This window comes from Corvus hawaiiensis, chromosome Z (genome assembly GCF_020740725.1).
Source record: "Corvus hawaiiensis isolate bCorHaw1 chromosome Z, bCorHaw1.pri.cur, whole genome shotgun sequence".
In the NCBI taxonomy this organism is placed as follows: Eukaryota; Metazoa; Chordata; class Aves; order Passeriformes; family Corvidae; genus Corvus; species Corvus hawaiiensis.
Window position 1 is genome coordinate 15,232,171 of NC_063255.1, and position 13,811 is coordinate 15,245,981.

At 55.8% G+C, this 13,811-nt stretch overlaps 1 protein-coding gene across 9 annotated transcripts in view; it reads right to left on the reverse strand.

Annotated features, from left to right (window-relative positions):
* Positions 1-312: 312 nt before the first annotated feature.
* The window catches only part of LOC125319971 (receptor-type tyrosine-protein phosphatase kappa-like), a 28,999-nt gene continuing 15,500 nt past the window's right edge, over positions 313-13,811 (reverse strand). For 3 of the 9 annotated variants that reach the window (XM_048291827.1, XM_048291824.1, XM_048291822.1), the window contains 24 exons: positions 13,491-13,781; positions 13,007-13,104; positions 12,334-12,526; positions 12,088-12,199; positions 11,728-11,962; positions 11,454-11,493; positions 10,811-10,916; positions 10,563-10,630; positions 10,127-10,278; positions 9,903-9,990; positions 9,242-9,312; positions 8,800-8,836; positions 7,958-8,055; positions 7,670-7,786; positions 6,417-6,574; positions 6,205-6,340; positions 4,802-4,951; positions 4,520-4,619; positions 3,942-4,021; positions 3,391-3,525; positions 2,827-2,952; positions 2,098-2,255; positions 1,688-1,823; positions 313-1,183 (listed from right to left, as the gene is read on the reverse strand). In XM_048291827.1, the coding sequence (XP_048147784.1) occupies positions 1,109-1,183; positions 1,688-1,823; positions 2,098-2,255; positions 2,827-2,952; positions 3,391-3,525; positions 3,942-4,021; positions 4,520-4,619; positions 4,802-4,951; positions 6,205-6,340; positions 6,417-6,574; positions 7,670-7,786; positions 7,958-8,055; positions 8,800-8,836; positions 9,242-9,312; positions 9,903-9,990; positions 10,127-10,278; positions 10,563-10,630; positions 10,811-10,916; positions 11,454-11,493; positions 11,728-11,962; positions 12,088-12,199; positions 12,334-12,526; positions 13,007-13,104; positions 13,491-13,781 (2,960 nt within the window). In that variant the 3' untranslated portion in view covers positions 313-1,108. The other 6 variants (XM_048291828.1, XM_048291823.1, XR_007200946.1 and 3 more) reach the window with 5 other exon arrangements.

Consider the following 13,811-nt stretch of genomic DNA (forward strand, 5'->3'; position numbering starts at 1 on the left):
GACCCTGTGGGGTCACGTTGCCTTGCTGTGCCTTGTTGAGAGGGGCCACAAGCAGGGCTGCTATGACCCCGTATTGCCCTAGTGGTGCCTGACAGCCTTTCTGAGCTCCTGAGCTGAGCTGGACAGTTCTCATGTGAGTTCGGAGCAGACTTGTAGTGGGAATCCATCAAGGGTGATGTCCCTCAACACACATTTTGGCCAAGAGTGTATTCTGTGCCCATGCTGTGGCCAGAGCTGTGGGATCTCTGTGCTTTCAGTTCCTTTGTTGCCCCTGTGCTGGGTCAAACCTGGAAGAAAAGCGAAAATCAGAGGTCACCACCACCATGGCCTTTATTGGTAAGACACAGGACAGAGAGCCATGGGGTCACTCCTGGTTCTCAGGTCTCCTGTCTCTGAGTACTGCTTGAAGCACATCCAGGATATTCAAGCTGAGCCACTATAACCTGGGATTGCCATGGTGCAGCCAGACAGGCTGATGATAGAGTTTCTCTGGAGGTGGTAGGGCAGTGGCACTTGGAGAAGCACCTGGAAGATGAAGCCCCCAGAAGGGATTGTGTGGGGTTTGAAGCACCAGTTTAGCCCTGCAGAACCATGGGTTGTCCCACTGTTGGGTCTTGTTGACTTTGGGCTTCATGCTTCTCCCAAAGTAGGACAGATATCCTGTGCTCCTCAGCACCATGGATCTTGCAGCAGTTTGATACTTCCCTGACCAAACACAATGTGGGTGTTGGTGCTACCCCACTTTCTTCGGGGCTACCTGAGGGGACAATGGAACCTGGATGAGACAGCTGTGCTCGACATCCTTGGCAAGGAAGGATAGGTCAAGCCCTAGTGCCTCTGCTCTGCATACTCAGGATGTGATTCCAGATAAGTTCCTGCACAAGTGCTGAGCAAAGGGTCAGGTTCCCATTTCAAAGCCTGGCCACAATTTCGAGACAGTCCAGATTGTGCTCTCCAGCCATGGAGGACCCTTGGGGTGGTTTTTCAGGGGAGTGAAGCATCTTGGGGTCATGCACATCCCTTTTGTTTCCTCTTGCTTCCACTGTTACTGATGAAGAGTTATCCAGGGAGTCAAAGTCCCATCCAGAGATGGGCTGTGGTCATGCCCCTACTTGAAATTCCCATAGGTTTCAAAGGAATTCAGGTAACTGAGGGCTAGTTCATAGCAGAGCCCATACTGTTCCTGTGGAAAAAAAGGATGCGCATGAGACTCTGGTGGACCAACACCTGCAGTGGCATGTCAGCCCTGGTCTCCAACAGCTTCCTGAGCATGCCAAATACAGGTACAGTCCACCCTCCTCCTCCCAGCTGGAGTCCACTTTCCCCTGCTGAGGAATCACAGGCATGTACTCCAGGAGCTGGAGGGCTGGACTACCCCAGCACTGGAGCCAGCTGGTTTTGGGAGGAGAGCCAGCCTCCACAGCACAAAGTGTTGAGCAGCCAGGTGGACCAGAAAGGGGCCACTCATCATGCAGGATGCTTTGGTGCCCATTCAGTTCTGCAGAACCTGCTGCTGAGTGAGTGGGTACATCCCAGCAGCAGACAACAGGGTTTTCAAAGATCTCATGCACCCCTGCTGGCCTCAGGATGATCTGAACACAGAGGGGCAGGGCAGCTGCTGTGGCAATCCAGGATATGGCTCTTGTTTTAGTGTTGCCATCCCTCTGGGTTGGAAGTCAGCACTTACCACATCTTTAATGAACTGTCTCCGCCGCCTCTTCAGCATCCTCACAGCCTGGGATACATCCACCATCCCCTCACTCTGGATCTGCTCACACAGGAAACTAGCAGCACAGAAGATCCCACTCCGGCTGGCTCCATCCCTGAGGAGGAGGGTAAAGGGAGAGCCATTTGCTCTGGGATCAGGTGGCAGGGCAGGGCCTCAGAGGTGTCCTCCTAGACACCCACACTCTCAGGATGATCTTGCCCACAGATCCCACACCCAGCTAGCCTCCACAGGGAAGCCTTCCTCCCTGAACATAGCTGACCCCATATCCATACATCCACCCAAGATGGAGCTGTGAGCAAGTTCACTGACACAGTCTGGGCTGTGTCCAGCTCTGTGCCATGGCTGCTCCTCCAAGAGACATCACTCACCAGCAGGTGACAAGGATATGTCCATCCTGGCTCTGCCGATGGTGTGTCTCCACCTTCCCTAGCAAGCTGATGATGGTGTCAGGGTGCGGGGGAAGATGCTGCTGCATGGGCCAGTCTGTCAGTTGATGTAACCGGATTTCCACTGCAGCTTTCTTGGGCTAGCGGGGAAGAAAGACTGGGCTGGGCAGAGCAGAGACCTATTGGCTTCATGGAGGGAAGGAGAGGGACAGTGCATGCCAGTCCTGGCTCAGCCATGCACACTGGATCAAGGGAACAGCTTCACAACGGGAGATGCCACTCCAGACTTTGCCCTCCTCCACTGAGTGCTCTGAGATCGGCAGATGGACAGAGCATAAGAGAAGAGCTGAGCACCAGGTGCAGCTCAGACTGACACCAGTCCCATGTCCAGCTGCCTGCAATAGTTGTCCCCTTCCATGAACCACCAATATGCACAAACTCCATCCACAGCTGCTGTCCTCTAGTTGGAAAGGCACACAAAAATACCTCTGAGCTGTATCTCTGCCTGCAGCCTCACTTCCTTGTGAGTAACCTCTCTCTCAAGGAAAAAGACCCTGCTCTGGCCAGTGCCCTTCCAGGACTCCACCAGATCCCTCTGCCATCTCTAGCTGTGACTTTGACCCCAAATTAAAGCCTGTTGACAGCTGGTCCTCCCAGCTCTCACAAAGGTTCTTCTCAAAGGAGTTTGCCATCTCTGAGCAAAGAGCCCACCTGCTGTCTATTGCTGAGGACAAGTGTCCAGGTTGTGAAGCCAGCCCCAGGCTCCTCTGAGATCAGCTGGACATGGAAACGGCCATAGTCATCTTCGCCCTGGGTGGGCCAGAACAGCACGTATGTCTGGGGGAGGGGGAGAGGTGCATGATCACACACGGCTCCAGGTTGCATGCAGGGCAGAGCTCAGCCCCTCGCATGGGTGGGCTCACACCAGCCCCTTGCCCATAAGCCATGTACACATGTCTCTGCCAGACACTTGCTGGGCACCAACCCAGTACTGCAGCCAGAAGATAACACTCCAGCAGAGAGGACACCGGGGCAGGGGTAAACAAAACCTGAGGGATGCTCACTTGCAGTGAGGCTGGGGGACAGCCCACTGCTGTGGCACCGTGGTGCTGGGACTGTCCTCAGGGCTCTCCCAGGTGGAGCCCCACAAGCCTGCAGTAGGTCCTGGTGCAAGCAGGGCTCTCATGGTAAGAGCCATGCAGGGTCAAAGGCAGAAATCACACTGCTCGGCCCCACAGGGAACCAGGAGGGGAGAGCTGTGCTTGGGCTGCTGACCTTGTCCAGCTCCTGCAGTTGATTCAGCACTACCACCGATGTGCAGGTGTAATCCCAAACCAGAGCCCAGAAATCCACCAGCGTGGTGGGGAAAGGCAGCTGGGTGATGATGATTCTCTCCTCCTCGGTGTACGTCTGCAAAACACACCGTAATGCATGTGGGGGGAGAGTTCCACGATCCACTCCCCGAGAGCCCTTCCCACAGCAGGAATGGCTCCCTGCCTCCCTGCGGAGATGGAGAAGACACAGGCCACCCCAGCCCTGCTCAGAGCAGCTCGGTTTGAGCCCCGCTGCCCCCTCAGCTCATGACACCCGGGCTCAGCTGCCCGCAGGCTGTGGCCAGCACAGGCTGCTGCGCTGCCTGCACGGGCAGGGCTCCGCCGATCCCGATCGCGGGGGCCATCTCCTGGCAGCAGGGCCAGCAGTCACTGTGCAGGAGCCCGAGGGCTGGGGCACCTCAGCCCTGGCTGGGATGCTCTCCCCTGGCCTTGAGCAGAGGTGCGCGGGAGGGCCCTGAGCAGCTCCCACTCTGGCGGGGGCCGGAGCCTTACGCTGGCAAACACGGCGTTGATGTAAGCTGGCGAGCCGTCTGCGTTCACCGAGGACATCAGGATGGGCCGGCAGGAATCCGCTGCAGAGGCAAGGAGCAGAGAGAGGGAAGTAATGGATCATTCTCTCCCTACAGAGAGGCAGTGGGCTTTCCCTGCAACAGATATGGTCAACATAGCTCCCTGCAGCATGGGCTGGAGAGGCTTGAATGGACAGGCACCACCACACCCATGGCTGCAACAGCTCAGGGCACGCTGATGTGGGTTATCCAAAACCTCATGGGCACTGCACAGCAGATCCATCCTCCTCACTGCTCCCTGATGTGCCTCATCTGAGCTTCTCCACTGGGAAAGTTTAGACCAGGGACATCTTTATCCCAGGTGTACCCCATGTACTTCCAACAGGCTCAGAAGGAATCAGTATTTATTATCTACTAACCAGAAAACAATGACTGGACCTTGAGCAGAACCTGTGAGTGCCATGGGCCAGGGAGGGAGGCAGCAGGAAAGCATTGTTTTCCCCTGCTGCTATCAGACACTGGATTTTAGAGCAAGGGGCTGCCCAGCCCTGCCAGTGTTACCTGGCAGGATCCCTGGCTTGCGGTTCTTGGGTTGGTTTCTGGGTTTCTCTGCTTCTCTGCACGGCAGGAGCTGGAACAACTCAGAAAAGCTCTGCAGGGCCTGTAGAGGTGATTCACCAAAGTCAGTCCTGCCTGTCAGTCCTTCCTCCTGCCTTCACCTTATTGAGCCACCCCAGAGAAAGGATCCCCCGTCTCCATCCCACTGCTGGGGAGGGGAGCAGTGATGGTGTTGGCATCACAGATGAGCCCTCACAGCCCCAGTGCACCATATCCTGGTGGTACCTTGAACTCCTTCTCTAGGACACTGTTGTGGCCTGAGGTCTCATCTTCTCGAAGGGAGTGGACAAGGGTGGAGATGCTCTCCACTGGGACCCCGGTGTTGCCACAGAGCAAGCCTTCAAGCAGCGCCTCGTAAAGGAAGCTGTACTGCTCCTGCATGAGGATACAGGTCAGCTGCGCAGTCTGGAGCCAGTCCAGGAAGAGCCCTGGAGCTCCGGACCACCAGCTGTCATCAAACTGTGCCAGAAGTGAGCCAGGTTCATCCTTCACCTTCCTGCTGCAGATCCCTGAGGCCAGACGCTTCTCATTGCAGGCAGCCCTGCTTTGGGATGCAGCCAGCAATTCCAGCAACCCAGACAAGATCATCTTCCTGAGGTTTAATGCTCCCTCTCAGACCAGACCCCTGTTCTGGGGAAGGCAGCTCAGGAAACCTGTGGACTAAGTCGACCTCCTACAAGCAGATGGTTGGTCCAGCCCAACCTAGTTTTCTCCAAAGGAACCCAGCACTAAGCAGATCACAGGGACATAGTCCCTAGGCCAGGACGCTGCTGCCCAAGAGATGCCAGGAGGGCAGACATCCTAAAAGCCTGAGGGAGAGGTGGACTCTCATTCATGATCCTTGCCTACAAGACAGCCCTTCTATATCAGGGTGACCGATCCATACAAATGCTGCTGATACCTCAGAGAGTCTCAGGGAAACACAGAGCCCAACTAGGTTTGGACACAGTATTGAAAAAGGATCCTGCAGTATCCACCACCTGGCAGCCCGAGTCCCTGTGGCTAGATCATGAACAGCACAGCTAGTTCAGCTTTGCATGCCACATCCCTGGGAAGGGTGGTGTTGAGAGCAAAGAGTTGAAAGCAGAAGAATGGCAAGGAGCATGGTGGATTTGCTCAAGTGGCTGTACAGCTGGGAATGCCAAGGTCTGGAAAATGACAGTGTGAGAAATCCTACATACAGCACACTGCTGTTTATCATCTGTCTGCATTGAGGAGTAGAATCTGTGTAGAGATAATGTAGGTGTTTACAGAAACTTGGAGGCCATTCTTACAGACAAGCTTGAGCTCACTGTTTTGGGAGAAATCAAAGACCACAGATAATAGAAACACAGAAGAGATCACAGCACAGCTGGTAAACTGCACGTGCCCTTGATAAATGGGTGCAAACAGCAGCCCCGCCGTCCCCTAAGATTGACTGAGCCTGATGGTGCTGGTGCTCCTACTCGTGTGTCACCTCCTGGGTGTTGCTTTGGGATCCTCCAGCTAGGGAGGTAATGACATAAATTTACTCTTGGCATTCCAGCCATGGTTTTGTGGTTGTTCTGGCCGCCTGCCTGTGCCGACTCCCACAGGTGGGAATGGGACCTGCAGCCCGAGGTGTGCAGGGAGCAAGTACGTCTCCTCACCTTGGTCTGCACCATGCTGACCCGCTGCTCCCGCAGCTGCTGCACGCAGTGAAACACATCCACCTTCCCCTCAGCCTTTCCCATCTTCAAGAGGAAGTCCAGGGCGATGAAGGTACCTGTGCGCCCGATCCCTGCACTGAGGACACAGAAAACTGGGTCAGTGCTGCCCCTGCTGGCAATGCCCCAGCACCCAAACTCGCCCAGCCTGGTACCTGCAGTGCACCAACACGGGTCCAGCAGGCGCTTCCAACACCCTCTTGTTCACCACCTCCACCAAGTACAGGAGCTGGGAAGGGTTTCTGGGCACTCCGTGGTCTGGCCACAGCAGGTAGTGAAACTGCTCCACCGCTCTTGGGAGAGCACAGCCTGCCTGCAAAGAGGGAGACGTGGCTGGCAATAGGGAGCTGGAAGCAGCCAGCAGACTTGTGTGAAGTGACTGCATGCCAGCAAGGAGGGAGCAGTGAGAATACCACTTCAGAGGTATCCTCCAGCACCCACAGCATAAGCTCCTCAGACAGTAAAGGGCAGATTCATCCATCACACAGACACACAATTAATTTTGTCCTCTGCTTCACTGTGCTGTGAACAGTGAACACAAAGCAGGAAAAGCAGCTTGTACTCCAGAGGAAAATTATAAAAATCACAGCTTAGGGTATTTCTACAGTCATCAAAAAGCCCTGACTTACCCAGAAAATATATACCCTAAGGCTGTTTCTACGCTAATGTGAACATAGTCACTTTTGTTACCAGACCATTATGTGTTTTTCCCTAAACATCACATTCACTTGGCAAGAACTAATGCTACATCTTACCATCAGGTGCTCTTGGAGCTTTACATTTCAGCTACATCTTGCTCTGGGCAAGACAAGAAAGGACAGGAATATGCATAACTGCAATTTCTTTATATTGTACCTGGTTTTCCTCCTTGCAGCTCCTTCAGTTTCTGCTTTTTATCTGAAGTGTAACTTCAGCAGGAGCACCCACCTTGAGAAACGACCCTATGCAGGTTTTCTGAAACCATAAACTATCTGTCCAGGTTTAGGACTGTAAGTGACCAAGGAGCTTCAGTGTGGACCTTCTGCAGATTGATTCAGGTGACAGGCGGGCACCTGTCCCATCACCCTGGATGTGCAGATATTCCATTTTATACCCTTTAACTGCTTTTATACCCTGTGCAATCTCCTCACCCAAGCCCTCAAGAATCCACAACATTCCCATGCACATTGTCAGTCCAGACTCATCTTCTGGGGTGACCACTGGAGCTGACTGACTGCCTTTGCCTGGCACAGAAACCTGGGACTGATGCCCTGGTAGGGATTCCAGTGATAGCAACGTGCTAACACCAGACCTTCTTGTGCTGGAGACCAGGCAGAGATCCCCAGAGGGTTTGTGGCTGACAGCTCCCACCAGCTGCTGGAACCCAAATGCGTCCTGCATTCTCACCTCAGTTCCATGCCAGGCTTACCTTTTGCAGGCAGAAGATGCGTTTGACAAGGCCTGTGGTGGTCCAGGTGTTGTTGAGTGTCACAGTGAAGTCACCGTAGACCTGCTCCTGCTCTGGCCAGTACTGCTCACACTTGATCTGTCAACAGCAGTGAGACATCTGGGCATAGGCAAACTCACAAGGGGAGGACTGCAGGGGTGCAGAGCTGCTCCCTGCCCTCACTGATGGCTGCACTGGGAGCACAGCATGTATGGAAGCCTGGGCTCTGGCAATGCCCAGGCTGAGCATGGGCTGAGAGGTTTTCTCTACCTTGTTCTGCTCCACTAAGCCCGTCAGCATCACAATGACTGAGGTCTTCTCCTGCCAGACCATCTGCCAGAAATCCACCACTGTCCCAGCCAAGGGGCCTTGGGAAGGAAGAGGAAAGCCCTGTGCCAGTGTCCAAGCCATAGGGGTGTGTTCCCTTGCACAATTTGGACATTCCCAGGCTTTCCTCTACCCAGGGACAGAGGCACAGCCAGGGGATGTCAGCACCTGACAGGGGTGCTGCCCACATCGGCTCCATCACCATGTTAGAAATTAGGACAAGGAGGAGGGAGAGAAGATGAGCCCAGGACATGTCAGGGATTCACTGCTGCTTTAGGGGCTCCCGCATGCAGACCCTTGAGATGACTATGAGCTGCTCCCATATTTAGGGTCCTATTTCCCAAAGAGCATTTTTGCAGCTCTGCAGGGATCTCCTCACTGCATGCTGCACAGAGCAGACAAGCCCATCCAGGCTTCGCACTGTTGAGAAGAGGTTGTATCTGAGTGCACTGGGTGCAGACATGCCAGGCATTTGCAGGGTTGTCCCCGACATGTTTATTCCCTTTGGCCAGCTGCCAAAGGGAACAAAGTAGGCTTGTGGGTGGAAGGACCACGTCCTCAGACTGGGCAGCACAGACACCAGCTCCAGCTGCTGCCAAGCTACCACTGAGACCTTCCATGCCCTGAAGCAGCTGTAACCACTGTTCAGGACAGAGACCCATGGGATACAGGGACTTGGAGTGAGCCATTCACAGCTCCTTGGCTGCTATCCCAGCTCCTCATTCCCCAGAATTCTCAGGGCAGTGACTGCAATCTCCTGAGGATTGAGGTTTGGGAGCACCTACCTTGAGCTGCAATGAAGAAGCGTGGACTTCGGTAGCTCTGCAGGGGAGAGATTCAAACAGCTCAGATCACATGGGTTAAATGTTTAACAGGGAATGAAATAAAGGATCCATCCATCTCCACAGGCACCAAAGCCCATAACCCTCAGCACAGTGTGTCCCACAGCACCTCTCCTGGCCAGCACAGACAGTGGGTACCCAGGGGCTGCATCTCAGCTCCTGTCCCCTCACACATGTCCCTTTTTGTTAGAGACGAGAACACACAAACCCAGGCTACTCCAGGCAGCTCTGAGGGGATTCAGGGAACATCCCTTGAGGGCAAGAAGAGCCAGACCTCAGCCCGCCTCCCCCTCCCCCCCCCCCCCATGTGAGCAGGACTGTCCTCACCCAGCACAGCCAGGCATCTTTCCTACCCTTCCCAGGGTAATAATTCCTTGCTACCTACATCCACGTAGCTGGCATTGATGTAGCCATTCCCAGTGTCAGAGGGCTGCAGCACCACACGGCAGTGATCATCTGAAAGAGAAAGGAGGTGGGCCGATGCTTTAGGGCAGCAACAAAGAGACTGATTAAGGGGAAGGCATAATTTATTAAAGTCTGTGACTGTCTGTTGTCTCCTCAGCAGCACCCCAGGCCTCAGGACATGTTCGGGGTTAAGGACAGCTGAGGAGACAAAGGGTGACATGGCACAGCAGGAAGTACAATGGGGTTTTAGGCAAGATTATGAAATGGCCAAATGTACACACCATGTGGAGCCCAGAGGAGCTTTAAAGTTTGAAAGAAATTGGGTCACTCCTTCCACTTTCCCACAAATACCTGCCTCGGGATGGAACATGGCAGTGTTCAGCAATGCCTAGCGTCAAGAACAGGAATATAGTGATGTTTGATTAAGTTTGCAGGGGGATTTGAAGGGCAGAACATGGATCCTCCAATGGGGTATAGAACAATGGGGCCAGAAATCCCTCAGGGTTTCAGGGGCCACAGAGGATGAGATAAGTAGCTCAGTATTTCTGAAGTGTCGGAGGGGCACCTACACCAACCCAGCATCCTGTGCTATCCCAACCAGCTCCAAGAGCCTGAGCCAACCCCTGAAGAGCTCTGCTTACATGGGATAATGCTCTTGTAGCGGTTCTTGTATTGATTACATAGCTCCTTCCCAGCATTGCAGGGGTGCAACAAAGTGGAGGACAATTGCTGTGGAGGAAGAAGACAAACCCACTCTGTGTTGGGATGTATTCTGGGGCTGGCCAAGGCCAACTGCATCACACATCCAGGGAAAGGGTAAGAAGTGGGCAGTGCTGCCAGGTGGGAAAGCAAAGCTAAACCAGACCTGATATTCTCTAAGAAGCCCAGCACCATGCCTGTCAACTGATTCATCATCTGTCTGCTCTGCCTCCATTTCTTCCCTCTTAAACATCTTCAGAGCCTCCAACAGTTCTTCCACCAGGATCTGTGTGTTCGGCTTGCGTACATCTGCAGGGACCACAAGGACAGGACTTCAGCACCCAACTGATGCTAAACTGGCCAGCCCTGGCACTCTGCAGTGGGGACTGAGATGGCATTGCAGCAGCCAGGACTTCTCCAAACCTTAGATTGTCCCTCCCCACACTGTTCCCTTGTCCTGGGAGGTGTCCCTTTCCCTGTGCCAGGCAGCTCTGATCACCTTGTTCCTGCAAGGACCTTATGGAACCAGCAACCATCCTGCCTGTGCTTTTAACAGACAGCCTGTCTAGACAAGGCACACAGGGCCCTTGCTCATACTTCACCTTTTTGACATCCTCTCAGGGGTATAGTGCTGTTGTTCTCTGACGCTTTTGATCTGTTGTGCTTCAGCCTGGAAAACAGCAAGTCAGGTCCACAGACCAGCAGAACAGAGAGACAGAGGAGAGCCTGTTGCCCATCTAGCCACCCTGCCTCTCACCCTGCCTCATCTCAGGCTCCACTGGGACTCTCCCTGCCATTGCAAGCTGATGAATGCCTCACAGAGGGCAGGAGAGGTGAGGCACATACTGACCTGAAGAGCACAAAGAGCAGCAAAATCCCCAGTGCCAGGCATCCAACAGCCAGAGCTACTGCCATAACCACTGGCTTCCTGTCCAGCAGAGATGATGGCTCCTGCCCTGCAAGCAGCACAACCCAGGGTCAGGCTCCTGCACAGCCTGAACCAAGCATTGGGAGATCCCATAGAGACATGGAGTGTAAAGCAACTTCTCTTGTCTTCCACTCCAGGCTTTGCTTTAGAGAAAAGCTGAGTTGGGGCAGAAGGAGAAGGTGCTTGCTTGGTGTGATACCATCTGTTGTGGATCCTGTGTCCCTGACGGCCCCAGGCACTGCCAGAGTCTGGTGAGGTATCTGCATTTAGGGGTTGCACATCACAAGGGGACCACTGGGACTAGAACTAAATATGTGGTGATAGCAGGGATGATGTGCAATGTCCAGAGGCCACTGGAGCCACACCTACCCAGGTGTCCTGAGGATGTCCGAAGCCTCTCTACCATAGATAGCCTCAAGATCTAGAGAACTTCTATGAAGACCAAAGTACAGCAGTACGCCACCACATCTGCCCTGTGCCAGCTCATTTCCAGGGAAGCTGCCAGGCTGGCAAAAGGGAACACGCAGGAGAGAGGCTTGGGCACCACGAGCAAGGAGACACTTACCAACAGAGAAGCTGTAGCAGACACAGGTGAACTTCTCTGCCTGTTGGAGGAGACAGGAGGGAGAGCTCAGCCCACTCGTGCAGCACTAGCCTACCTGGCAGCACAGGTCCCCACCCAGGGCCACCGAGTGAGCCGGCTGTGGCCCAGGAGCCCAGGGACACCATCCTGCCCAGGCACGGGAGAGGAGTGTGCCCTCACAGCCAGCCCAGACGCAGCGAGGGGCCCAGCCCCGGCCGGCAGCATCCCCAGGGAGCAGGAGCCCCGCGATGGGTACCTGCGGCGAGAGGCGGACGAGGCGCAGGAGGGCCGTGTAGTCGCAGCCCGGGCGGAGGGCAGCGTTGTGGTGGCCCTGCCCGCGGCTGCCGTCGCCCAGCACGAAATCCGTGGGGGCGGTGAGGTTGAGAAGAGCGGCCAGGTAGACGCTGCCATTGAAGAGCTGTGGCTGCCCCGCGCAGATGCTCTCCGTCACCGAGCCGTCGTGCGTCGTGGCCACGATCAGCTGGTGCTCCCTGCAGGGCCCAAAGTCGGTGGGACGGGGGGGACAGCGGGGACAGTGGAAAGGAGGCGTCTGCAGGCCAGCGCTGGCGTGGGGAGAGCCATGCCGGGGCTGCAGAGCTGCGGGAGCTGCGCTCACCTGGCTGCCTCAGAGGGACGGGCGATGGGGCGCAGGGGGAGCACGGCCGTCCCTTGGGATGGGGCGATGTCGCGGACGCTGCGGCAGCTGATGCCCTGGGGGTGCGGGGTGTCTGGAGGGGAACACCCGCCGAATGAGCACGGGCAGGGCTGTGCGAGGAGCAGGGCCAGCCTCGGGCAACGCAGCTCTGCCGAGCGCAGCTCCTCCGTGCCCAGGCTCCTGGGACAGCGACACAGCAAAGCTTACCCGAGCTGCCGGTGGGAAACTCCCTCGCCAGCGCAGCCCCGGCTCCAGCAGCCGTCAGTCCCCGGATCGTCACCGCGTAGCTGCGGCCAGGGCTGTGCTCCGGCAGCCGGTGCTCGGTGACGGAGCCATTGAGCCGCAGCCGCTCCATCTCCAGCACGCCGCTGTCCCCGGCGTTCCTGGCCGTGATGCTCAGCTGCGGACAGGAGACACAGCTGGAATGCAGCAGCTCTCAGCTGCCCGCTGGGAAGGTGCCTGCAGCTGGCAACGGCCCTGCCAGCCTGCCCTTCCGTGTGCCTGGCCCGGTGGGGAAGGCTCCGGAGAGGAACGGGCAGGAGCCTCAGCCCCACGCGGGGACCTCAGAGCAGAGAAGAAGAGAGGAGGAATTTGGAGCCAACACTCGGGATGTGCGAGCAGCAGCCTCTGTGAGCACAGGGCTGAGCCCCTGTGAAGGGAAGAGGGATGCTGTTCGTTTGAAGGGCTGTAGATACATGTTCTGAGCCCGAGGACAGGTCTTGCAATACCACAGGCACTGTGGTGACATCCTCCACAAGAGGAGCCCTGCGCTTCTCTTTCCTCCTTCAGGTCATCACGACTGTCCCGTTCCCACACTTCCCAGTCTGCCTGCACACAGCTCCAGGCCCGGAGCTGAAGGTCTGCCCTGGTCCCTTGGTACCTGGTATCCGATGATCTCCCCTTTGCAGGAGGGCAGCGCCTTCCACCTGAGAGAGCCCCTGTTGGGATCCAGCCACAGCTCCTCCGGTTTGTCCGGCACTGGAAGCACAGACGGTGGGGTCACACACAGGGCCATGAGCAGGGGCTGAGGCCAGAGGAGGGTGCAGGCAGCTCCTGGCCATGGGACAGGCTGCAAAGGGACTCCCAGGAAGGGTTTGTTCCCTGCAAAGGCTGCACGTGCTGCAGCAGGGGGAAGCACAACAGTGGGGTGTGGCATGGGACAATGAGAATGGGACGTGCCCTGCTCAGGGCTCTTCTCACAGCCCCTTCCCCAGAGCTGCCCAGGATTCGAGCAGCCCTGATCCCAGGCATATCACTGCAGGGAGCAGAGATGCTCTGCATGAGCTGACAGGTGAGGAGAACATCTATCCACCTGTGACACAGCTCTGGACTGTTCTTCGTCTCTGATATCTCTGTTCACATACCTGTTTCCTCTGTCATGAACAACCATGAGAAAAGGGTTTCATTGGGGGGCAGGCTGATGGTGACACTATACTCAGTGAAGGGCTGCAAAGGAGAGCAGGTGAATGTTCCTGCCTGGCCATGTAACATCTGCTCTCCATTCACCTCCTCAGCCTCACAGGGAGGAGAGGAAGGCGCTGCCAGCCGGCACATGGCCCTCATGCCCTGGCAGGCATCAGGGAACCTGCAGGTCCAGTTCAGTTTGATGCTGGTGCTGGAAATCTCAAAGGTCCCGGGGACAACCTGGAGGACTTCTGTGAAGGAAAGATTGCCAGAAGGTCACT